We start from the raw sequence: 25,553 nt of genomic DNA, 5'->3' as shown, positions 1-25,553 counted from the left end.
ACTCCAGAGCCTGGCAGGTGCACCACAACGCCATCCAGAACCGCCTGGTGAAAGCCATCGCACCACACCTGGGGGAGGTCGCCGTGAACTGCGCCATCCCCGGTACTGACAGCCAGTTGTGACCCGACGCGGTAGTCACCGACGAGGCCCAGAAAAAGATCATCCTCGTCGACATCACGGTCTCCTTTGATAACAGGACCCCAGCCTTCCGCAAAGCCCGAGCTCGTAAGCTGGAAAAATACTCTTCCCCCCCCCCCCCCCCCAGCCGACACCCTGAGAGCAAAAGGGTACGAGGTGCAGATCGGAGCCCTGGGCGCTTGGGACCTCTGCAACGAGCGTGTGCTGCGGACCTGTGGGATCGGTCGACGCTACGCATGGCTCATGCGGGGTCTCCGTCTCGGACACCATCTGATGGTCCAGGGACATCTACATCGAACACATCACCGGCCACTGACAGTATCAGGTGGTGTGAGCCGGTACGACATCATGCATCCACTATGGGAAAGGGACAGAGACTTTTTCCATTGGACCATACGAACTGGAACCATAAACTCACTGAACATTAAATCTCTCCAAGTGAGGGTAAATCCATCCTCATCATCGTATCCACTCATTATACTCCACACCTGAACATAGCCATTATATGAACAACAAACCCCCATATCTCAATGTTTGTACTTTGACCCATTAACCTTTAACCCCCAATCGGGGAGATTGCAGATTATGTATTTCTTTACACCTGGTGCAGCTAAACCGAATTTCGCACCCCTTGCTAATCTGTACCTTATTCCCTGATAACCAGAAACTTCTATGCTTAAACCCTGTACCGTTTTCTTTTTACTTCAACATCATAATAATTTTATTAAGTCTGTAATCACCAGATTTGCATATTGCGAAGTTAACTTCACAGTGACCTCACTAGATCTGAGCTCTTCACATTGCAGTCAATTTAGGCATCGCTGCAGTCCAGCTACAGGATCATTTTGTTGGGGAAAGTCCACATTCTGCATGTCACTGGCTGAGCTTAACCAGAAGAGGTATTTAAAGAATTTGTGGACTGGGCAAATCTCTATTCTGCAGCTTGGTGGTATTTACAACATCACCGCTTAGTTTTCAGCCTCCTCATGTTAGAGGCATTTGACCAACATATCAAGAGTTTGGAACAGGGGTCAACAGCTAGCAAGCTGCATTTTACTTCTCTGGACTCAAGTTTTGTCATTGACAGATCAGAGTAATATTTTTCCAAGGCTAGGATGATACTTCAGTTATTCTGGCATTCAATGTAGTCTTAACTCCAGAAGTGGCAGTTTCCACCACCACCTTCACAGCTTGTTCTGCTGATCTGCTTTGAAGTTACTCCTAATATTTAACTTACATTTTCCATGTTGCAGTGTGAGCTCAATACTAAGCCATGATGTCGCACTGTTCCTGCTTATCCATGGTACACCAAGTTAAACTAGGCAAGTTCAAGTATTTCTGGTTAAGTCTTCGATAATCACTATCGAAGCACGAGTGTTCAATGAGCGGAAAAAATCACAGGTGATATTGGTACATTGCAGTCAATGATTCCAAATATTTACTTACTGGGTCATTCATAGATATTGGTTGGCAGTCTAAAGTAGCTCTGAATTCCTTGATCATCCGTGCAAACTCCCAGTTTGGACAGCTGCTATCGAATTCCTGCAGGGCAGTGACAGACATTAGCTTTAGCAAACCGCCAAAAAAGGTGCTGCCTAGGAGTACAAAGGGCACTAGTCTGTGTGCAGCTAAAGAACTCAGTTTATTGTTACTCTGTCCTCATGCTGCAAAGACATGTGAAAGACTCTGGAACTAGAAATAACCTGACTGAATGATTAGGATTTCTAATCTCATTTTGCTTGGAAGGGGGAATCTTCCTATGCAGCAGAAGGAACAGAGCTGAAGGAGTTTTCAGTACTCATTTTAACTGCTGATAAGCACACCTCCTCTCTACCCATCCATTGCCTTCTCCCACAAAAACACACCCTGTATTTCTCCATTTGTACCCCAGTTTTCCTCTACATAGTACGAAATCTGTGTGCTGTGTCTGCGTTGTAGCACCTCAAACAAACTGGGAAGTTTACACTGACTGCCATACCGATGAATTTTAAGACTGTTGACAATGCAGAACAGTAAGAAGAGCATTAAGTTTTATGCATGGTAAATTCCTCCCTGTGCATAGTGAGAAGAGATAAGAATACTGCATTATGTCTGCACTCCCTGAGGCAGATTCACATGACAGGGAAGAGAAGAGAACATTCAATACCCTGCCATTTGTCAATGAGTTTCAATATTGCAATTGTCACCACTTTGCTTTTCCATTGCTAGTGGCCAATCGTTTTGTTCAATTTATGCTTAGTTCAATTATCCAAAAAGTGATGAAATCTGTTTCAGTAAAATACTGCAATAGTTTCAAGAACATTGTGTTCATTTCTGGGCTTCAGGAAAGATGTGGACAAATTGCAGAAAGTTCAGAGGAAAACAACAAAAATGATTAAAGGTCTAGAAAATATGACCTATGAGGAAAGATTAAACAAACCCAGTTTTGTCAGTGTGGAGAAAAGACGACTGAGGGGGAACAGGAGAAGTCTTCAACTACATAAAAGGTTGTTATAGAGGAGGAGGAGGAGGAATTGTTCTTCATGTCCACTGAGGAGAGGACAAGTAGTAATGGGCTTCAGCTGAAGCAAGGGAGTTAGACATTAGGGAAAGCTTCTTAACTGTAAGGGTAGTTAAGCAGTACAACAAAGTTACCAAGGGAGGTTGTGGAATCTCCCTCATTGGAGGTTTTTAAGAGCAGGTTAGACAAACACCTGTCAGGGATGGTCTAGATCAGTAGTTCTCAAACTTTAGCAACCCGAGGACCCCCATTTTTATTTAAACATTTTCAGGGACCTCCAAGCCCTGCCACTCAGCCTCAGGCCCCACCCCACCCCTTCCCCCAAGGCCCCACTCTCCACTCACTCCATTCCCCCCTCCCTCCATCGCTCACTCTCCCGCACCCTCACTCACTTTCACCAGGCTGGGGCAGGGAGTTGGGGTGCAGGAAGGGGTGAGGGCTCCATATAGGTGGCACTTACTGCAGGTGGCTCCCGAAAGTAACTGGCACATCCCTCTGGCAGTGGCTCCTAGGCAGGGGGGCCAGAGGATCTCTGTGTGCTGCCCTTGGCTGCAGGCACTGTCCCCGCAGCTCCCATTGGCTGGGAACTGAGGCCAATGGGAGTTGTGGAATCGGAGCTTGGGGCAAGGGCAGCATGCAAAAACCCTCTGGCCCCCTCATCCTCCCAAGGGCTGCAGGGATCTGCCGGCCACTTCTGGGACCAACATGGAGGCAGGACAGGCAGGAAGCATGCCTTAGCCCCACTGGACTTTTAGCGCCTAAAATCTCCCAGTTTGCCTTCAGTAGCCCCCCTGGAGATAGAGCCTGATTCCTGGGAGGATTGGCAACTGAAAACTGGGAGGATTGGCAACCCTAGTTGATCAGCGGGGCTGGCAGCCCTGGACATGATTCTGCTCCCTCCCCCGAGTGCACCCCGTCCCCGCTCCTCCCCCCATCCTCCCAGTATCTCCTGCACGCCAGGGAACAGCTGTTCCCCAGTGTGCAGGAGGCGCTGGGAGGGAGGGGGAGGAGTTGATCAGCGGGGCCAGTGGACCCCCTGGAGTACTCTCTGGGACCCCCAGGGGTCCACAGACCCCCGTTTGAAAAACACTGGTCTAGATAATACTTGGTTCTGTCTCAGTGCAGGGAGCTGGTCTAGATGACCTATTAAGATCCCCCTCCAGTTCTACATTTCTATGATTCAGAAATGCCACCTGCAACTGAAAGAGCAAGTCTGGGGTTTAAAAGCCTTCAACTGCAGAAACAGCTACCCGGGAGATCCCTAAACAAATTCAGCCTGGAGAGAGCAGATGTTTTGTTTACATCCTTATGCATGACACTTTAAAACAAAATCCACAGCGAGTGTAAACTGAAACCAAACACTGGGCATGTTAGTCCAAAATGTGTTTTAGTTTGACCATTATAAACACACTATCCTATAGAATTTTTCTTATCCCAGTTTATTCTGGGGGAACCATGGGTTACTCCCTGATCAAATACTGCACCTGTGCCCGTTTTGTTCTGATCTCACTTATCTGGGCTCTCTTCTCTTCCCTCTTGCTTTTCATTTTCTCCATCTCTTTCACAATATTAGATTTCCTCCGAACTGGAAAAAGAGACATTTATATCACTTTTATGTGAAGTTGTTACCACAAACAAGTTTCTTTTAGGCAGAATAATTTCTTTATCTACACCCTCCCCCTGCCCATACACATACAAAACCCTCTTCTGTACAAACTGGGATATCATGACCTAGAGTCTTGTCCTGGAGAGGGTGTTCCTTATTAGTTGTGTCCAGTGGTTGTGACAATCCAGGTACAGACACCACAAGAGTCTGAATCCCAAGGAGTTAGCAACTGAATCAACTGGTTTTGTATGCAAGGTTGTTAATAAATACATCAAGTAAGGTCTTATGAAAGCTTGTAGTGTTCTGAACTTGGTCATTAGGAGATGTTTATACAGACTGTGGTTATGAATCTATGTACCTAGAGTATTGTGCTCATACACTGTACTACAATTTCAAATACACTTCACAACAGGCAGGGGCTCCTATTGAGCCAGGTGTTTACACAGAACTAAACACAAGTGATGATCCATAATACAGCCCAGGAAGAGAGAAACAGAACCATTACAGTTAATGGGAAGAGACTGAGATGCCTCAGCTATCAAGCAGAAAGGGAATTCCCCACACTCTGAATAACCATAATCTGAGAGAAAGAAAAAGGCTGCAAACCCTGTTAAAAAGGGAAGGGGGTTGAGGACAAAGGCTTCAGAAACTGAGGGGCAGCCTCTACGCAGGAAGCAGTCCATGAAACACTGGATCCCCTCTGCGACAGGGAGTATGGTGGGAAACTGTTCCGAGGCAATGGGTAACTATTAGAAAAGGGAATTTATCCAATATAGAAGTGTAAAGCCTGAAGTTGTATCTATGTGTATTTTGTGTAACTCGTGTTTGCCTTTCCTTACTAGTTCATCTGTGATTTTTTTATTAAATGAACTTTATTTTTACCTCAAGCATGTCTCTGCTGTGCAATCTGTGTGGAGTGTGCATGCCAAAGTGAACTGATAACTGGGGGCTGTTCATACCTTTGGGGGGGTGACAAGCAGAGAGGAAGTCAGGGTGCCTGGCAGTTACAGAACTTAGTAGACTTGGGACTGGACGGGCTGTTGGGAGTAACAAGGCTGGTGGAAGCCAGCGGAGAACTTTATGCTTGTGGGCTGGCTACTAGTGTCAGGGCTCCAAGCCACAGCAGCACAGCATTAAGGCACCTAAAGTTAAAAGGTAGGAGGTCACCTTATTGGTGTTGGCGATTCCCGTGCCCCCAGCAACAAAGGAAAAAAAAAAAAAAAAAAAAAGTCAGTGACCAGTGGTGTCTTCACAAAGTATAGCTACCAGCTACTGAAGCTAGTTAGAAAGCCATTGTATTGCTATTCTGGGGTGGAGCCAGTCCTTCCTGGCAGATCTATTTGTATATCAGAACTGTACCATATTTCAATTTGAAGTCATCAGGATGTTTCCTTTTGCTGCTAAGCCACTTTCCAGGAAGTCATATTAAACCTCTGAGCATATGGGGAAACAATCTTAACTGACGCTGCTTAGAGATGCAATGCTGGTCAATGAGCCAGCCAGCCGTCAGACAATAGTTCTTATTTACCTGGATTTGCTGAAGAGCTGCTTCTGATAGATGGATGTTCTTCTATAACTTCATGTACATTTGTCAGTGAGGATTCTGTAGCACAATGTGGCCTGGTAGTTCGGGCTCGGCCAGCTGTTGAAAGAAAGCAGGTCAATGGAACGGTATCTGTTAGACCTCAGAAATGAGGGAGAACAGCCTTCCAATTTGTAGGGCCCCAAGACAAGAGTAGAGGGTGGGGAGGGAGAGGAGTCAGGCCATGAGCTGCCCTGCTCTCCAATTCTATGGCAGGTGAGGGAGATAGGGCTAACCCAGAAGGTACAGCACTTGTATGGGATGCAGGCACCCAGTGGCCATTTCATAGTAATTTAGTATAAAAAACTGCCAATCCAATAATAGTTCACAATCTGTAAGTGTTTCCTTTAATAGGCCAACATATAACAATGTAATAGGATAGTGCAGAATTCTGCTGTAAGGTTGTACTATACACACCTTTAGCTTTATTCTCATTTGTGCGCACTATGGTACCGCCAATTATATGATCACATCTTTGCATGTATATGATCTAAGATAAAGTTACTTAAATACTTGACTATGGAACTGAAGATTACTGTAGTGAAGATATCTATGCACCATACCTTAGCTTCTGCATTTCCCATCTTTATTACTTACCTGTACAGCCTTAACATTGTTTTCATACAGATTTTTGACTGGATTTCTTAAAAATCAAGGTTTGCCCAGTGTCCAAATTGCAGGCCAAGTATATATTTCCACATAAGGTAGGTTATTTAAATGCATGAAGAGTGCAGGTTTTCTCTTGTTTTGTTTTTAAAGTGAGGCACAAGTGCTTCTCACCCCATACCAATCTCTCCTCTACCAGCAAGAGTTTAGAGATTTTGGCAGCATAACTCATGTAAAGGCTTAAATATGAGAGACAAGATGGGTGAGGTAATATCGTTTAAATGGACCAACTTCTGTTGGCAAAAGAGAGATTGCCTCACCCACCGTCTCCTTTAAGCCTTAAAGTAATTTATGATGCTTGAGTAGCCTTAGAACCTGATCTTGCTCCCACTGAAGTAGATGGAGACTTTGCCATTTATTTCAATGAGAATAGGGTAGGACTTTTAGATTTTTTCTTTAAAAGATTTTGGGAAGCTACAAAAAAAGTGCTGGCTAGGGGAAAAAGTGCCTATCAAGCTTGACTCCTATTAGAGGTCTGAGATTTAAATGAAATCAAGTTTCAAGATCTATGCAGTGCCTTCAGCCTTGGCTACATTTTTCAGTTTATGGATCTCATTGATAAAAGTCTGAAGATTAGGGCATTTGCCTACTTTAAGCAGTGTAACTTTAAAGCAAACTAGTTGAGAACTGTGCTTAAGAAAATGTTTTGCATCTGCATAACGATGCATGTCTAGCCTTAAAATTAGTTGTACATGCTGTTTCAGAGCCACGGATCTGTGCTATGCCCCAGCTTTTACACGGCCCCTTGGAGGAATCCCTTCAATGTACTAGACCAGCAAGGGGTCCAACTCTTCCACAACTGAGCCTCTGGGCTCCAGCACTTGTTTCACACCATGAGCTCTGCCCAGCGAGTCTAACTGGGGAAGACTCCTGTTCAGAGACACTTTGCTCTTCAGGGATCAGTGCACCTCAGCATGTATTTGCAGTGACACCAGGCAGCCTTTTCAAAGCAGAGCAGGGTTTATTAGTCAACTGGAACACAGCCTTGCAAAGTCCTTCGGTTACCATGGAGAAGCAAAGGTGGAGACAGTCCATACCGGCCAAGCCAGAGCTCCCATAGTGGTTTCCTCTCTCTGGCTATGCCTACAGTACGAGCGCTGCAGGGGCACAGCTGCAGCTACACTGCTGTAGTGCAGGCACTTACTACGGTGACTGGTGGGTTTTCTCCTGTGCTGCAGTAAATCCACCCCCCCAAAGACGCAGTAACTAGGTTGACCAAAGAATTTTTCTGCTGACCTAGCTGTGTCTACAGTGGTCGTTAGGTTGACCTAATACAGAGCACGGGGTGCAAAATTTCACAGCCCTGAGCAACATAGTTAGTTTTAGATGTAGATCAGGCCTGTCTGTCCATCCCAGGTGAGCTCCTGGCCTTTCGAGAGACACAACTCTTACCCTAGCCTCCTGTCACCCCAGGACACTGCCTTCTTCCTGCAGGCTCACGCTGAGTTCACATGTTCTGCCTGCCAGAGTTTCCTGTGGCTAGTTGTCAATTGTTCAGTTGCTGGGATTCTCATTGTCCTTCTGGATCCTCCACTGATAGGGTTGTTTCAGCCAGACCTTTAACCACCCATTCATTTCACCCCAGACTGTTATGTGATACAATGCACCTCATGTTTCCTGCTCTGCCCCAAGTGCTGATTTAACCTTTCAGTGTCTGTACATAGCAGTGCAAAGCACACAGAGAAACTGAGGCACACATAGGACTCCAATTAGTAGTTCCCACATTTGTCACACATGTGCAACAGGCAATTTAAAAAAAAAAAAAATCAGCTTTGTTACACTTAAGACTACTTTTTCAAAGCCATAGCCCAATGTCTGCATGGAACAGACTGAGTTTTAACAAACAACCTCTCTAAAGTTCAGGGCCCATCATGAAAGCCGACATGGAACATGCAGCACACATGCTTTTGCTGTGTGAAGTAGCAAAATGAACAGTAGTAGCTACCAATAAAGCATTAAGTCTGCATTTCCAAAAGAACAAAGCAGGGCTCAAATACTTTCCTTACCCAATAGGTGTAAATACATGTGACTGTACCAGTAATCAATACTGCTGCAGAATTTGAAGTACTTTAGCTACACTCGAGTACATCCATATCCCCAATTAATGGAATCTGTCAACGCAGTACAGCTCAGAGGCAATCCAGCTTTTTTTGTCTCCAAATATTATCCTTATCTTAAGTTATCCTTGCTAAGTCTTTCAGATGAGATATAAAATGCATTAATAGCTCTTTTAGCAAGAGCAGGGCCATTACCCCTGCCATTCAAACCACATTGCCATGTGGGTAAAAATACACTTTGCACTTCCAAGAGAGCAGATACTTCACTTCCCATCCTAGCATTATGTATGCTATTGTGCACTGTTAAACAGATGTCAGATTCATCCCAAGACATGCATGTGGTGGATTAAGTGATTTATTTTTTCAACATCAGGAGAATTTCTGGTTATTGGAAATCCCTCTTAATTAGAAGCCCTATGTAAAATGCATGATCATGGACCTATTGTGGTCTCTTCTCTTCTCTGTTTAAAAGGGGAAGAGATTTTGGTCAGTTCTTTCTGCTTTTACAGTTTGCACACCCATGAGATAAGCATTTTGAAACACATAAGACATTCAGTTCAGTTTAATCACATTTTACTGGGCTTGTCTCCACTCACCAGGCACTGTTGAATGGTTTCTTGTTTGTGTAGAAGTGGAGGGATCCACCTCCATCTCATTATCTTGGAGGCTGCCCTGGGATTCTGTGATAACAGACATCCTGGTAGAACGGCTACGTAATACTTAGGAAATAAAGAATTCAAGGTCAGTATTGAGCACTGACAACAGCAGGCCAGTTTCTTCAAAAAAGATCAGTATGCTCATGAAAGTAAAGAACAATAAGGAAAGCAGCCTGGTTAAAGAGATACCATTCACAGCAGGCTCTCTGACCCTTTCGAGAAGTTTAGGGTGAGGCAGGGTGCTAGAAAGTCACCTGTTTGGTGAAGAGAGTGTTCTTGAAAAAATGCCACTAGTGGAAGATAAATAATTAACTCCAGATTTGCAGTTCCAATGGGTTCCTTTTCCTATTCCACTTTAATTAAAAAGAAAATTAGGATTCATTAATTTATGCTGAGGTTTCTGAACTACCATTCTTGAAAGGGATCAGAAGGCTCATCTTCACACTCCTGGTCACTGGATCAATCAATCTTGATGAAGGTGTTATAAATCCAGTGACTATTTGACAGGAATTTATCTGTCTTAGTCCACACATCACAAAATTAGCACCTCGGTTAAAGTCTCTGTGGAGACTTCCAAAGACAGCATACACATGGAGACAGCTTCTTTGTCATCACAGTCTCTCCATGTGAGGGTTGAGGAGGTATCATGCATCACCATGGCACCTAAGTACAGTTAGAGCTAGTGTGGAAACTTCCACCAATGCTAAATTCACTTAAAAGCTATGATTACAGCATCTGACTAATAAAAGCTGCACTATCTCAAGATTTACCATGCAAGCTGCAAGGGAATTAATGTCTTAGCAGTCACACATTTAAATCTCTATTACTTTAAAATAGTTCTAGCTTCTTACCTGGAAATTCTTTTAGAGCTTTTATGCCAAGGCTATATCACCCATTCAAATAGTTTAAAATAGACCTTTTTTGTGAAGAAAGCAAATCTTACATGAAAAATTTAGAGTGCAGTATAAAAATTGGATCTATCATCCCCTCTAACAATTGTAGGAATTTATCCAGAATAGAGCAATGAGTATTCTCATGTGAAGACAAGATTTCTATTGCACACCAAATGTTTATTAGAATAGTGGATAAACCCTGTGCACAGGAATTGTAATTGTGCCCATGAAGCTCAGTGCAGATCACACCAGAATTCTTTACCTGGTTGCTGCTGCTCGGGCGCAGAGACATTAGGGGTCACCGTTGCCACTTTAGGAACAAAAAAGAATTGTACTTCCATTATGCTTGGAGATGGAATTAAATGCTGTGTCCTTTGTGAAGTGTAACAATTTCCAAACCGGAGCTCACCAGAAACACTCAGTGTCTCCAGCACTCTGGTCACTTCATTACAGAAAGAAATGGCATGCGGTATCGTGACACCACTGCTCCCTTACAGGACAGAATACCAAATTCAGAAGACTGGCAAGATTAGTTTAGGCAGAACCAGTTTTACAATTAACTTTTTTTCAAAGTTACCATTTATTTTAGCTTCCCTCAGGAGCTGATGCAGTAGTACACGTTACACACTGATGGGGACTTTGCTTCCTTTTATGTGCTCAGCCAAAGAGGTTTGCAGGACCTGAAAGTGTTGAGCTTTCTAATCAGTTTAATGCAGGGCTCAAAATAGGAGGATATTGGTCCCTGCTACTGTAGCATAGATGATTTGCAAAAGAGAACACACACTACTTTGCTTTCTTGCTGGATTCAGAACTGGTCTTTCTTTATGCACCAGGACAGTGGTTCTCAACCTTTCCAGACTACTATAACCCTTTCAGAAGTCTGATTTGTCCTACGTACCCCTCCAAGTTTCACCTCACTTAAAACACTACTTGCTTACAAAAATCAGACAAAAATACAAAAAAGTATCACAGCACACTATTGCTGAAAAATTGCTTGTTCTCATTTTTATCATATTTATAAAATAAATCAAATGAAATATAAATATCATATTTACATTTCAGCATCTAGTATATAGAGGAATATAAATAAGTCAGTGTCTGTATGAAATTTTAGTTTGTACTGACTTCACTAGTGCTTTTTATGTAGCCTGTTGTAAAACTAGGCAAATATCTAGATGAGTGGATGTACCCCTGGAAGACCTCTAAGTACATGGTTGAGAACCACTGCACTAAAACACTGGGACAATAGCCAGGCAACATGCACTGCAAATTTTCACTTATATTGTATGCGTCAGAGTACCTCTAGGGAGGGCACTGCCCATCTGTCAGTAACTGGCTGGGTTAAGAGCACTTGATTGGTCAGCTAGCCATTCACTTCCAGGGAGTGACCAGCCTAGAGGCAATAACTCCTAGTACAATTTCCAGTCTACCCGTTTTATGGAGAGTTCCCTGGATTAGTGACAGTTTGGGATGCCTGGGTTCCTGTCAGATCTGCCACTCCCTGCAACAAGATTTGTATTGCCTTCCATCTCCAAGGTCACACAGAGAGCCAAGAGAGAGAGCTCAGAAAGCCAGTAGCAGCTGGGGTGAAAGCCTCCTGTTCCAAAGCTTAGCACTCCTGTACTGGACAGGACAAATGGTAGCAAGCAAGAGGCTTGCTGCACTTTTGGAGGGAAGGAAGGCAGAGCCAACATGGCAGGGGGCAAGGAGAACATAGCTAGCATAGGATGCTAATTCGTAACTTAGAATTCTATGGAAAGCTAGTCACACTTGTGACCACTGTTCCCTCTAAGCTGTGCGCGTGCACACAGATCCTAAACTCCATGTACACGGCAAAACACACACACAAATTTGCACAGAAGAAATTTTTTGCACACACGGCCTGTCAAAAATTAGAGGGAACATTGCTTGTGACCACGAGCACTGAGGTGGCAAACTGTACACACTTTAGTAATCTTTCCTTCCCAAACTAACAAAAAGCCCCAAGAAATAAATTAGTCAACTAAAATCTGAAAGTTAAAGTTAGATATGGGAAGGGAACTACACCGGACCGTCGCTAGAATGCGGGATTTGGGATCCATGTGTGGTACCGCGTTATAGCGGGGATTGTGTTAAAACAAATTGCAATTAAAGTAATTAAATTTGGGATCCATGGCTGCGACTGTATTATGTGTGAATTCGCGCTATATAGATGCTCGTGCTAGCGAGGGTCTGGTGTATTTCCCAGCTAGCCCCATACCTTCCAGCCCAGGAAGAATAACCTCTTATGGACCCCACTTTCCCTTGCAACATGCCAATCCTCAACTAGCTTTGTTCAAAACATTTTATTCTGTTGACACAAGAACCATTGACCCTATTCCGGAGCCTCTCTACGCACTCACTTTCCAATGGATTATGGAATTTGCAAAGTAGAATTTACTAGTATTAGCTGTAGTAAGAATTCCCCTGAAGCCTGTAGAACTATACAACTTGGAAGAGGGGAAAAAAAAAAAAAAAACACTGTTGTGATAAAAGGCAAATTACAATTACCAGCTTGCCAGCTCATAGATGCACAAAAGCAGCCTGCTGGCAGTAGGCCTGTATTAGGGTACCCAAGGTAGGAACCCTCCAAGACCCAGAAAAGCCTCAGAATGCCTTAGAACTAATGATTTAAAACTCAGATTTCAATAAGGAACCAGCATAAAGTACAACTGCTTAACTAATACATTTTGTAGTGTTGTGTTGCCTAAATTAGAGTAAATCTCCAGCATAATTTATTTTTGTCTTATGACTATAGACAAGAATTAAGAGTCATTTTTACCTTCTCTTGGAGCAGGAATTTTTGAAAGCGTTGTTCTACGTTTTTGTTTCTAGAAAGAGGTAAAAAGCCACTATAGTAAGTATCTGAAGCATCTACCATGCTTTTTGCATTATACAATTAAGATATGGTAACAAATACAAGGATGTGCCTGTTCTTTTATAGAAAGCAGTACAGGAAGCCCCAAAAAAATCCATATGGAACAAAACATGCATACCCAGAGACCTCAAAGTTTAAAATGGAAAGTAAGTGAAAGAATCAAAGCAAAGCAGTTTTAAAAATAATCTGTACTTATTTAATGTTCTGACATGCTGCGGTTTGAATTTTAGTACCATAACAAGAGTCTGAAGAGTTTAAGGATTACATACCGGTATAGTTACATTCTCCTGCAGAGGCAGGTTCTCTTTCACATCAGAAGCAGAAGGAATTTCTTCTAAAATCTCTGGATTTATTGTTACCACATCTTCAATCTCAATCTACAAAGGCAAAGACAAGATTTACATAGTAGACAATTTCTGTTCTAACTCCAATGTAAGACAAATAGCTTGACATAAACCTTAAATAAAGACAACCAAATATAAGCCATTCATTTGTTTGATGTGGAAAATTAGGGTTGTCTTGATTAGTAATGTAGTATTTTAAATTCCACTTGAGCAGTCTAATCGGACTATAATAGAAATCTGCTAGCGAGACCATCTACCAGCGTCTGCCAACCACCACTCAGTTCCGCAGGAGCCATTGGGCACTTCTGAAAACACTAGCAAAGCACATTTGTCACCGTTTTAATCTCTTGGGGCTAATCTTAGTAAAGCTCTCAATCACTTCATGATTTCTGCTCTAGGAGAGCATTACGAGTTTACAATATAGTTGTGCTTGTTGAAATAATTATATTAAAAAGCTACTCACACGGAGGTAAATGAAGCATTCAACATTTAAACCAAAACAATTAAATTCATCTGCATTTTCCCCATATTCACCCTCCTGCTATTTGCAAGTGGGAGTAAATAAGTGATTTCACCTCAACCGCCAAACTCCTGCTTTACCCTGTAGTGAAGTCATAATCCTTTATCTACAACATTCTGCAGCTCTGGAAAAAGTGTGATGTCACAAGTGTCTGTGGGAGAGGAGGGGGGCAGTGAGGAGTTGGGCTGTGAAGGAGAAAACTTAGGCACAAACTGAGTCTCTCCCCCTTATTTTTACTGTGTAAAGATAACCTTATAAAACACTGAGTTTGTATGCCACATAGTTGTATAATTATCACTTCATCCTCCACCGAAACTAAGCTGCCTTTGATATTGAAATAGTACCTATTCTGCACAAGTAAGTTTATATATTAAATATTAACCTTTTAGAGGCTTTAAGTGAAAACAACTATGTCATTTAATCCTCTGTAAAATGAGCAAATACACAATATTAACTGTTCTCATACAAAAGAGAAAGTATTCACCAGATTTTTAAAAAACAGATTTCTAGATATGTGATTGTCTCCAAGTATTATGGAAACCCAGGACAATCATCAAGTTTACTCACTTCTAAGACAGACCTTGGTAAATGCCAGTCCCTCCAACTCACCTGGGCTCTGACAGTCATGGTTTCTTCCCATTACGATAGCAGATCACTTTGGAGGTTCTGCAAGTCAAAAAACCTAGGCCCCCATGATACCTGTGCAACCTCATTGATCTTATGCTCATGGGTTTGCACTGGTAGAGTTCAAACTAATTTGCCTGCAAAACATCTATTAATGGTGATTATGCATGACATAGCATACCCAGCTTCAATGTCAGAGTGCCACCTCATCTTTCAAATCTTTCTCTACCTGCCGGTACATATTTAGACTTCTGACTAGCCTAGATCTGATAAGAGTTTCAAGTCTCAGACAATGCAATTAGTAGTTGGACTCTGGCCCAAACCTCACGGCTAATTCCCCATCTGTTGCAAAGACATCTGGGATCTCGTGAGCAAGCTCCTCAGTACAAACATCCACTAAGTTTCAGGAAAAGCAAAAGTTTCCCTGAGTGAAAATAAAATAAGCAGAACTAAAAAAAGGAATGTGGTAAATTGTGCAAGCTGGGAGGAGATTTACAAAGTCAGATTCCAAAACAAACGGGAAACAAGGAAAACCCTTTTCTACAGCCAATGGAGCGGGAAGATGTCCGGCAGAATATTAGAAATACCTCCAGTTCTTTCTCAGCTTGTCTGTCAAAGACAATGGAGATATTCTAAGTATGGTTTTAATGCATAAGTGGGTAGGGGATGTCCAAAGTATCCAACTAATCTCACATTTTGCCATATGTTAGGAAATTCTTCCAGAAAATTTTTGAGAGATCATTAAAGGTGCTGAACACCAATAGAGAGCTGCCAAGGTTGAGTAAGTCAGGCCTTTGTTAAGAGCATGACAGTACAACACTAATGAAGAAGTCATAACTCATCACTTATGAGTCGTAAAACAAATGTATGTATATAAATACATACGCATTTAGTTTTATTCTGAATCAACTATTCTTACTAGAAAAAAAATAAAAAAACATTGCCCTCAGAGGCAGTGTATGTCAGCAATACTATTGCAATTATTATTTGTGATTAGTTTGAGGTTAGGAAAACTGTGAAAACCCCTTATCGCTTATTTCTGTAAACTAGACCACTGTATTCCAACTAAAGAGCCAAAGTCAAACACGGCCCAAAATTAAGGATTTGTAAAAACAGACTTAGTTTTTGTAAGGCCAATAAAATCTTACATTACGTTCCAAAGAAAATTAACAGATAAACCTTCATCTGCAGCATTTCCAAACCAAATATTACAACTTTTATGCATTTGAATCTGAAGAGTTAGAACATACCACAAACAAAAAGTGAACTGCCCAAGCTGTTCTCCTTGTCCTAGGTGAAAGAAATATTATATTTTTAACCCTCAGTTTAATGAGCCATGGAATTCTATGAAACACATGTAAGAAAACTGGCTTTAAGCCCAAAGGATCTTTATTTAAGAGAGTCATGGATTTCAGCCCCATGCTTTATAACTATGCAATTCAAAGATGCTGCTTTACTCCAGATAGAGTGAGCCTGGGGACACCTCTCACACTCACCTCTTTTCCTTTGGTTGATTCCCCTTCGGACCATTCTACCGAGACAGACAGCCTTTCAACATTTACAGTCTTTATAATTGCACTGTGAATTAAGCCTAAGGATTAAAGATAAATTCACATTTCATCAAGTCATTCAACACAACACAATTAACTTTTGCTGAAGAGAACAAATCCTCATATTCATCTCTGTAATACCAATTCAAGATTGGAAGAATAGCTTTTCAGAGAGAAATTTGCCAGTATTCTGTATCCAAAGCTATGAGCCATTGTTAAAATCTGGGAATGGCCTTCATACTATAAATATTGGATAAACATTCAAGACACAAAAAAGCAATGAAGCTGTTAACTCTGCTGTCAGCCAACAATTTCCTAAGAGTACCAACACCCTTGAGGGCCCAGCTGCCCAAAGGAAATTAATGCCCCAGCAAAGGGACAATAGCAGCTTAAAGACCACATCCCTGCCAGAAAAGGTGTTATGTGCTATAGAGCCCGAACACTGAAAGACTTCTGGCTTACTTAGCTTATTTTGGCAGCACTTAGTAGGTGTTTTCCCATTTATGGGGTTTTCCTACACAGCAACCAGGGGAAAGAATTTTTTTTTTTTTTAAAGTGGAAAAAACAGTCCCATAAAAAAGAAAAAACACACACAAAGATAGCCTGGGGGAGTTCAAGGGTCTGTTTAGGACCAGAAACCACTTTTTAAAATAGCACTGAAGTCTACTAAACAACATGTTTACAGCATCCTTTCATTTTCAATGTCCTTTGGAAAGGACAGAGTCTCATATATGCCTTGTGTCATTGGAAAGATTTCATCAATAACGGAAAGGAAAAAAAGCCAAGTCCGTAAGAAGACCAGTCCCCTAGGGGATCACAAGCAGTGAGTCCAACAGAGGCAACCAAAGGCAAGAGTGAGAATATAAGAATAACCATACTGGGTCAGACCAATGATCCATGTAGCCCAGTATCCGGTCTTCCAATACTGGCCAGTATCAGATGCCTCAGAGGGAAAAAGCACACATTGGGGGAAGGGGGTGTGCACACATCCATAGTGAATATGACAGCCCCATTTGAGCATGGAGCTCTTACAGTTTCACTGCATACCCAGTGATGACAGGACAGGGGAGAAAGGGACTTGTCCCAGCTGCAACCCAGAGGTCCAAGGTGGATGGGGGCTCTCCTCCTGAGCCCTCACCCCCAATAGAGAGGCTGCTTCCCAGAGGTGGGGAGTGCTGAGGAATGGTAGAAGGAGAAACAGCGGAATAAAGACAATGGACTTCAAGAAGGCAGACTTTAGCAAACTCCGAGAACTAGTATGTAAGGTCCCATGGGAAGCCAATCTTAGGAGAAAAAAGCTCAGGAGAGTTGGCAGTTTTAAATAGACATTATTAAGGACACAAAAACAAACTGTCTGAATGCATTGGAAAGACAGGAAGTGTGATAGATTGGCCTCAATCTAATGATAGATTGGCATTAATGGTCTGAAACGCAAAGAGTCAAAGGTAGAAGAAAGTAGTAAGGATGTAAATATCAGTTAAAAAAGTTAACCGGTTAAACGATTTAAATGATTTTGTTTAACTGGTTAACCGCTAACTGTGGTAGTTGTGGGGAAACAGTGGGGGCTGAGGCCAATCCAGCCAGGGCCAGGCTCCTCCCCCGGCTGAGCCTGAGGGACCCCAGCAGAAGCAGCACAGCTGTGGTTGGGGCCGCTCCCTCTGACCCCACATGGGGCCACCAGAGTTAACGGATAACCAGTTAACCTTTTACATCCCTAGAAAGGAGATCAAATTTCAAAGGATTAATATAAAACAAAACAAAAAGCACAAGCATGAAGGGACAAAGTTAGAAAAGACAGGGCACAAAAATGAGATTAAACTAGCTAGGGACATACAGGGTGACAAGAAAACATTTTACAAATAAGCTAGAAGCAAGATACCAAGGCCAGAGTAGGCCCGTTACGCAATAAGGAAGGAAAGACGACAACAACAGAAAATGCAGCAATGACCAAATTATTAAATGTCTTTTTTGTTTCAGTCTTCACCAGAAAGATTAGCAGTGATCGTACAACTAACATAGTGAACATTAGTGTACATGGATTAGGAGCGAAGATTAAAATAGGTGAAGAACAAGTTAAGAATTAAGGTATGTCTACACTTAAAATGCTACCGCATAGACACTACCTATGGCAACAGGAGGATTCTCCTGTTGCCATAGGTAATCTACCTCTCCGAGAGGCAGTAGCTACGGCAACAGAAGAATTCTTCAGTTGACCTAGCGCCATCTACAACAGGACTTTGGTTGGTGTAACTATGCTGCTCAGGGGTGTGGATTTTTCACACCCCATAGAGATGTAGTTACTCTGACCTAGTTTTCTATTCTAGACCAGGCCTTACTTAGACAAGTTAGATATCTTCAAGTCAGCGGGCCCTGACAAAATACACCCTAGAATATTTTAAGGAACTGGCTGAAAAGATCCCTGAGCCATTAACAATTATCTTTGAGAATTTGTGGAGGAAGAGAGAGATCCCAAAGCTCTGGAAAAGGGCAAATATAGTACCCATCTATAAAAAGAGGACTTAGATCAGTCATCTTAACTTCGGTACCTGGAAAGAAAATGGAGCAAACAATGAATTTGTGAGCAGCTAGAAGATAAGGTAATAAGTAACAGTCAGTACAGATTTGGCAAGAAAAAAAAAATCAAGTCAAACCAAGCTAATATCCTCCTTTAGGAGAGTAACAAGCCTTGTGGATAGGAGGAAGCAGTAGACAGGATCTCTCTCAACTTTAGTACGGCTTTTGATACCGTCTTATGTGACCGTCTCCTAAGCAAACTGGGGAAATAGATCCCAGATGAACCTAGGGCAAGGCTGGAAAACCACCCTCATGGGTCGTCCTCTAGCGACCAGTGGTTCCCAGTCAGGCCCCTGGAGCGGGGACCTGGCCCGGGGCCGGCTCGAGTGCCAACTTTCAGCGAGGACTTGGGGAGCAGCCCAGAGTGCACCCCCGTTGCCGAGCTCGCAGAGGACACCCGGCGGGGCGGGGCTGCAAAGGCTTTTGGGAGGCCAGGGTTAGACGTCAGCAGCAGGAGCTGGGCAAGCGGGAGAGAGGGGCTGGAAGCCAAGACGGCTGCAGGCAAAGCCCCGCGCCCAGGGAGAAGGCCGAGGGCGCAACGACGGAACGGGACAGGCCCTGCCCGGGACGGAGCACCGGGGACAGGGACCCGGGGGAAGCGCGGATCACAAAGCAAACGGGAGGCAGCGATGTAACGGTGCTGCAAGGACCCAGCCCGCCCCCGCCCGCTGAGCGGGCCCCTCCACCCAGCGGGCGGTACGGAAGGCGGCGGGGGTCAATCCTGTCAGAGAAACCCCCCCCCCTCCCGCCACACGCGCGCGCTGCCCCCGCACTCACCGTTGCTCCGCTGAATCTTAATAAGCCGGCCGGGCTGGAGGCGGCTGCAGACCGCGGAGTCCATAGCGCCGGGGGGGAGGGGGGGTCCTCGGGGCCGCTGGACCAAGGGGAGGCACGAAGGGCTCCGTGGGCCCAGCGGTACCGCGTCCAATCAGCAGCTGGGCACGGCGGGCCCCCCGCAACCGCCGCCGATTTAAACTCCGCGCGCCGGCGTGCCGCAGTGCCTACCGGGAAACGCGGCCTCGGAACCACAAGCCCCAGCATGCTGTGCGTGTACAGGGAACTCCATCTCCCAGCATGCCGAAGGGGCGCCGGGCCGGTGCACCTATTGGGAACTACAACTCCCAGCATGCCGCGGGCCCGTCACTCAGAGCGCTGCGGGGCCTCCACGCGCGGTGCGCCCTGGGAGATGTAGTCCTTCTAGGGCGGCGCGGTCTACCTGCCCAGCTACACGTGGTGCTGACACCCCTGGCAGGGTTTCCCCCTCTGTCCGGGCCCCGGGCCTGCAGGCGAGGGGCAACCGGGGAGGGATGGGGAAATAAGGCCCTGACCCTGCCGGTAGGACCCAAATAATCAGGGATAATGGAAAAGAGGGGACAGTGATTCCCACTGCAGAGAACCCCTCCCCCACTCAGCATGTGCCCCCGTGAGTCACTGGCCACCCCGCTTCCACCCCCAGCCTGGACTCGTTGCTGTCTCCTGGAGCAGGGGGGTCCCATTACAAACACCTTCGTGTATTTACAGTGAAAGCTGGAAAGCGGTGTCTTTCCCTGTGTCGCGTGCCAGCAGCTGGTTGGGTTCGGCCTGGCCAAGGGGAAGGTCGCCGGCAGGGTGCCCTTGCAGCCGTCAGCCTCTGCACGGGGCTGAACTGCATCCCCACGTTGTGGGTGTGGTGTGGAACAGGGCCCCTGCGCTTCAGGCATTTCGGGCTGTGAAATTAACTTCCAGAGAGCAAGAGGCATTTCAGAATGACGCTCCCAGCACTACTGTATGCAGTGTTATTGTGGCCCTGTTCGTCCCAGAATATTAGAGAGGCAAGAGGGTGAGGTCATATCTTTTGTTGGACCAACTTCTTCTGGTGAGAGAGACGAGTTTTGGAGCTTCTTCCCTCCAGCCAGGCGGTGTAGCAATCAGGCAGCCTACTATAAGCCAGCTGCGCACATGAAGTTGCCCAGAGACTTGCTCTGCTGCTGGCCTTGATTTCTGACACACTTGATTTCTCTTAGGACTCCCCATGTCTCCCTTTCACCCCTGCATCAGCTGGAGGAATCCTCCTGGTAAATAGCAAGGCTGCATATCTTTGTGGTTTGCCCAGCGCCCTTTTTGAACAAGACTCTGCTATGTCTCTTGTGAAGTGGCCCAAGTGTAATATCCTCCAACATAAGGGCAGCCTGCAGGGGTGTACTGGCAATTACTAACCTCCGCCCTGCAGCCCCTCACCGACCCAACAGCCCCCTCTACCCCCCAAAACCTCCACAGCCACTCACCCACCCCACAGCCAACACTCATCTAAGTACACCATGGCCACCCACCCAGCATTTTGACAGGAGTCCTATACAAGGGGAAGTAATTTAGAAAATGTCTTACCACCTGGAAGCGAACCCCAGGGTGGGAAGAGAAGATAGGAATGGCCTTCCAAAATGGTCGGAAAAGAAACATTGTATCATTGTTGGCATGGAGACTAGAACTGGGGACAGTAAGGCCTTGTGTTTTTTCTGGTTTCCTTTAGCACCTTTAACGCCACGGCCTGTGCAAAGAGGGAAGTTAGCACCTGCAGAGAGGCTGGAAAAAAAAGACAAGAGAGGAAATGTTCCAGGAACTAGTGACTGCATCCCAACAGAGGGCCTCGAAGGCAGAAGTTTGGAGGGAAGCTTTCCTGGTGCAATCACAAAGCATCAAAGTAGAGTGCATGGCCTTGGAAAGGGACATGATGCAGACTCACACAGCACGGTTGGAGCACCTTTTGTGACAAAGGTCAAGCACTGCTCCCCAACCTTGCAATGTCCAGCAGACTATAGGGAACACACCAGACAGGGACAACCATTTCATTCAAGCTTTACAACTCCTTCCAGAACAATCCACCTACCAGGATGTGGTGACCAGATGTCCCGATTTTATAGGGGCAGTCCTGATATTTGGGCTTTGTCTTATATAGGTACCTATTATCCCCCACCCCCTGTCCCGATTTTTCACCCTTGCTATCTGGTCACCCTACTAATATTGAGAAGGAGAACCCCTTCAAACACATCACCTACAGGAGTTTCTGAGCCTTCAGTTTGGCCATGCCACAGTTCCACTGGCCTCAGGTTTGCACTGTGTTCTTAGTTTACTGTTTCTTTAAATCAAGTAGTTATGTATTCCCTACGTTATTTGTTCATTCAATCAATTTTTTGGGGTAGAACTCAGCTGAAAAAGGTCATTGAGGTACAGTGCAACCCACAAATTATGTAACATCCACCCGTAGTATCAATTCCTAATAAAGTCAGCACACAAACAAACACATTTCAGTCATTTCCTTGGCTACAACATATTCATTACCCACAACTATCCCCTGGGCACAGTGCATCCTTGACCCTGGTTCTTTGATCACTTGGGGCTAGATTCACAAAAGGACTTATGCACCAAATCATCACCTTAGGCACCTAAATCCCAGAATCAGGCCCCACTGGGATTCCCAAAACCCCTACTCAGCTGCTGCTGAACTTTGTAGACGTCTAATTTAACTCGGCACCCACAGTTTTGCAGGAAAAGTTCCTTAGGCACCTATGTTGCTGCCTGTACACGAAGCAGCAGAGCCAACCATCCCCAGGGCAGCTGCCGAGAGACCAGAAGCAGCTCCCGCCCAGCACTTCTCCGCACAGCTCACAGCAGAAGGGAGGGCTGGAGCGGGTCTGGGAGCAGGGCACAGACAGGCTTGTGGACTGGGACCTTGCTGAGATTCTCTTCCCTTCTCAGGTTGGGAGTACCAGCTCATCTGCAAACCCACAATGCATTGTGCATTGAAAAGCCTTTCTTTGAGCATTTTGGTGTCCATTGAAAGATGTGCCAATTTCTGTTCAGCTACTCTTCAGGGGATTGGGCTGCACAAAACATGGAGCCCTAAAATGAAATGATTTAGAAGAACCCCTAGTTTCTCCCCAAAAGTCAGCTTACTCTGTGCACAAGTCCTTCCTCCCCTGGTAATCAGGGGTGCTGGTGAAACAATTTTTATAGTAAGGGGTGATGAGAACCATTGAATTGAATTGTAAACCCTGTATATAGTGGAAACCACTGCAATCCAGGGGGTGCTGCACTCCTAGTTCTTCTCCTGCTAGGCCAGGGGCGGCCACCCTGGGGCGGCCACCCTGGGGCTCTGGAGCCATACGCGGCTCCTTGTCTAGGCACCGACTCCGGGGCTGGAGGTACAGGCAACAACTTTCCAATGGGCCGGGGGGCGCTCACTGCCCCACCCCTGGCTCTGCCCCAGGCCCTGCCCCCACTGCACCCCTTCCCGCCCCCTCCCCTGAGCCTCCCGTGCCCTCGCTCCTTGGCCCCCACCCCCGCAGAGCCTCCTGCAGACCACAAAACAGCTGATCTGGCGGGAGGGGGAGGTGCTGACCAGCAGGGCTGCCGGTGGGTGGGAAGCGCTGGGGGCGGGGCGGGGCGGTGGGGGAGCTGCTGACGTATTGCTGTAGCTCTTTGGCAATGTGCACTGGTAAATTCTGGCTCCTTTCCAAGGCTCAGGTTGGCCACCCCTGTCCTATACTGTTAATGCTTCTACTCTAATTTCTGTTTACACTGGGGGGAGTTTTTCAGAGTGAATGAAGCTTTTGCCTTTTATTTAAGATTTCCATAGAGCTGAACCTTTATGAGTTTATATGTAATTTTTGGATGCCTCATTTCAGTGAGGCAAATTATTGTAAAAAGTAGGTACAATTTTTATTTGATGACTATACAATAATTCATAACAGCCGTGAGTTAAATGGTTGGTTTTTATAAGCCATTGGAACAAATGTTTTTAATTTTACAAATTTGTTAGTTTTTTGGGGATGGGGATTTATGCAAATTCTAAAGAATTAGGGTTTTTTCCCATACAGAAAAGTGAATTTCACTTAAACTTCAAGCTGTTTGTCAGACGTATTGTTTGAAAACTGGTTAGGTCAAAATGAGATTAAAGGTGGGATCAGACGGAAATGCAGCTATCTGACATCTGCGCGCTGCAATTTATGATTGAGAAATTCTTGGGAAACAGCAGTTGTGCTGACTTCACTTTGATGCACTTGAACTGCAGAGGTTGCCATGTCCACCAGAACAGCTCCTGTAACCAAGGACCCCAACATCCCCTGTCCCCCACATTCAGAAAAAAGCAGCTCTTTTCACACTCAGGGGCTATTTGCTCGTGTGGGTGTACAGATTATAAGAACATAAGAACGGCTATACTGGGTCAGACCAAAGGCCATCTAGCCCAGTGTCCTGTCTTCCGACAGCAGCCAATGCCAGGTGCCACAGAGGGAATGAACAGAACAGGGAATCATCAAGTGATCCATCCCGTCGCCCATTCCCAGCTTCTGGCAAACAAAGGCTAGGGACAGCATCCCCCCCCCATCCTGGCTACTAGCCATTGATGGACCTATCCTCCATGAATTTATCTAGTTCTTGTTTGAACCCTGTTATAGCCTTGGCCTTCACAACATCCTCTGGCAAAGAGTTCCACAGGCTATTATTTACTGTTTTTATGCTACAAAAATGCTTAATGTAAGAACAAGACTCACAGTGGCTTCTATGGTATCTTACTTGGGGGGATGGCGTTGGATTGTACTTTTTTGTATTTACAGCCTTTTATCAGATTTTTTCCCCTCACACATTGGTAGAAAGAAAATGTTTAAGTCTGTTGAGTCAAGAACCTTGTTTCTTTGTTATGACAAAAAACTGTCAAAATGCTTTTATAGTTAAATATATTTTAAAGGGCAAGTAGATAGCCAGGGGTTCTCAAACTTCATTGCACTATGACCCCCTTCTGACAAGAAAAATTATTATTCAACCCCAGGAGGGGGGACTGAAGACTGAGCACACCTTAGCCCCCACCACCCAAAGCCCAAGCCCTATCACCCCAGGCGGGGCGCCAAAGCTGAAGTTCAAGGGCTGCAGCCCCAGGCAGGGGGCCTGTAACCTGAGCCCTGCCACCCAGGGCTGAAGCCCTCGGGCTTCAAATTCAGCGCCAGGCAGTGCGGCTCAGGCTTCAGCCCAGGACCCCTGCAAGTCTAATGACAGCCCTGGTGACCCCATTAAAACAGGGTTGTGACCCACATTGGGGTCCTGACCCACAGTTTGAGAACCACTGAGATAGACAAACGTCTGTGTATTTAGCAGCCCAAATGGAAGTTGTAATGAGTACGGCCATTTATAAAAACCTGCATTGTTAGACATATTTTAGCAGCATTTTCTAGTATAAAATAAATACAGATTCTCAAACGTCTTCAGAGTTTGGCATCACAGCTCAAGGGATTTAATAACCTGGACTTTACAAAAGGAAACTCCTGGGGAGACAATTAGCAGTTTTCTCACAAATGTTCGAGGGCAAAAACGCCCATTAATGTCACTGAGCTGCTTTTTACAGGGGATTAAATTTTACCTGGTGTAGTGAAGTGAAACAGCAAAAGGAAAGTAACAACCTCTTAGTGCGTAACGCAGCATGGGAATGCCAGTTTTTTATTGTCTGCAGTTCTTAGACATGACAAAGAAAATCCCTCTCTGAATGCAGCTGGTATTTGGGGATTGGAGCTGCTGCTAGGGAACCTGCTACCTTTCCCCCACAAAAACTATCCACCCACTTTGGAACAGGCATAGCTTCGCTACTAGCGGCTGAAAAGCAGCAAGAACTGTGATCACCAGCTATGACAAGTCATTGCCGAGTGCGGAGTTCATGGAATAGTCAGAGGTGGTTGTAAATTGTAACACTGACCGAGAGGGCAATAGCTACTCTACACTGAGCTGACCTGCTTCATTCAGGCTTCAGAATACACTGCCCAAGGAGTAGAATGTGCTATAACAGAAAACATTCTCTTCAGCAACCTGTAGTCATAAAGAAATGGGGAAAACCCCACAGTAACAGGGAAGGAACAGCTTCGGGGGGGGGTAAGTATAAACACAGATTGCTCCAAACAGCACTCACTGAGATTTTTCTGGTTTTG

The 25,553-nt window shown here is 45.0% G+C and overlaps 1 protein-coding gene across 1 annotated transcript in view; it reads right to left on the bottom strand.

Moving 5' to 3' along the window:
- Nucleotides 1-19,579, bottom strand: part of KIF2C (kinesin family member 2C) — a gene marked incomplete at its 3' end in the record, with an annotated part of 31,776 nt that extends 12,197 nt beyond the window's left edge. The window contains exons 1-8 of the mRNA XM_084636641.1: nt 19,384-19,579; nt 15,979-16,073; nt 13,264-13,371; nt 12,899-12,947; nt 9,146-9,268; nt 5,773-5,886; nt 4,123-4,223; nt 1,585-1,680 (exon numbers count right to left, since the gene is read on the bottom strand). Coding sequence (XP_084492767.1) covers nt 1,585-1,680; nt 4,123-4,223; nt 5,773-5,886; nt 9,146-9,268; nt 12,899-12,947; nt 13,264-13,371; nt 15,979-16,073; nt 19,384-19,447 — 750 coding nt within the window. The 5' untranslated portion in view covers nt 19,448-19,579. The remainder of the gene's footprint in view (nt 1-1,584; nt 1,681-4,122; nt 4,224-5,772; nt 5,887-9,145; nt 9,269-12,898; nt 12,948-13,263; nt 13,372-15,978; nt 16,074-19,383) is intronic.
- Nucleotides 19,580-25,553: the final 5,974 nt, after the last annotated feature.

Source organism: Lepidochelys olivacea, assembly GCF_965140295.1.
Source record: "Lepidochelys olivacea isolate rLepOli2 genome assembly, chromosome: 8".
NCBI lineage: Eukaryota > Metazoa > Chordata > Testudines > Cheloniidae > Lepidochelys > Lepidochelys olivacea.
Note: the sequence above shows the minus strand (reverse complement) of the source record. Positions and strands in the feature narration are given on the sequence as shown.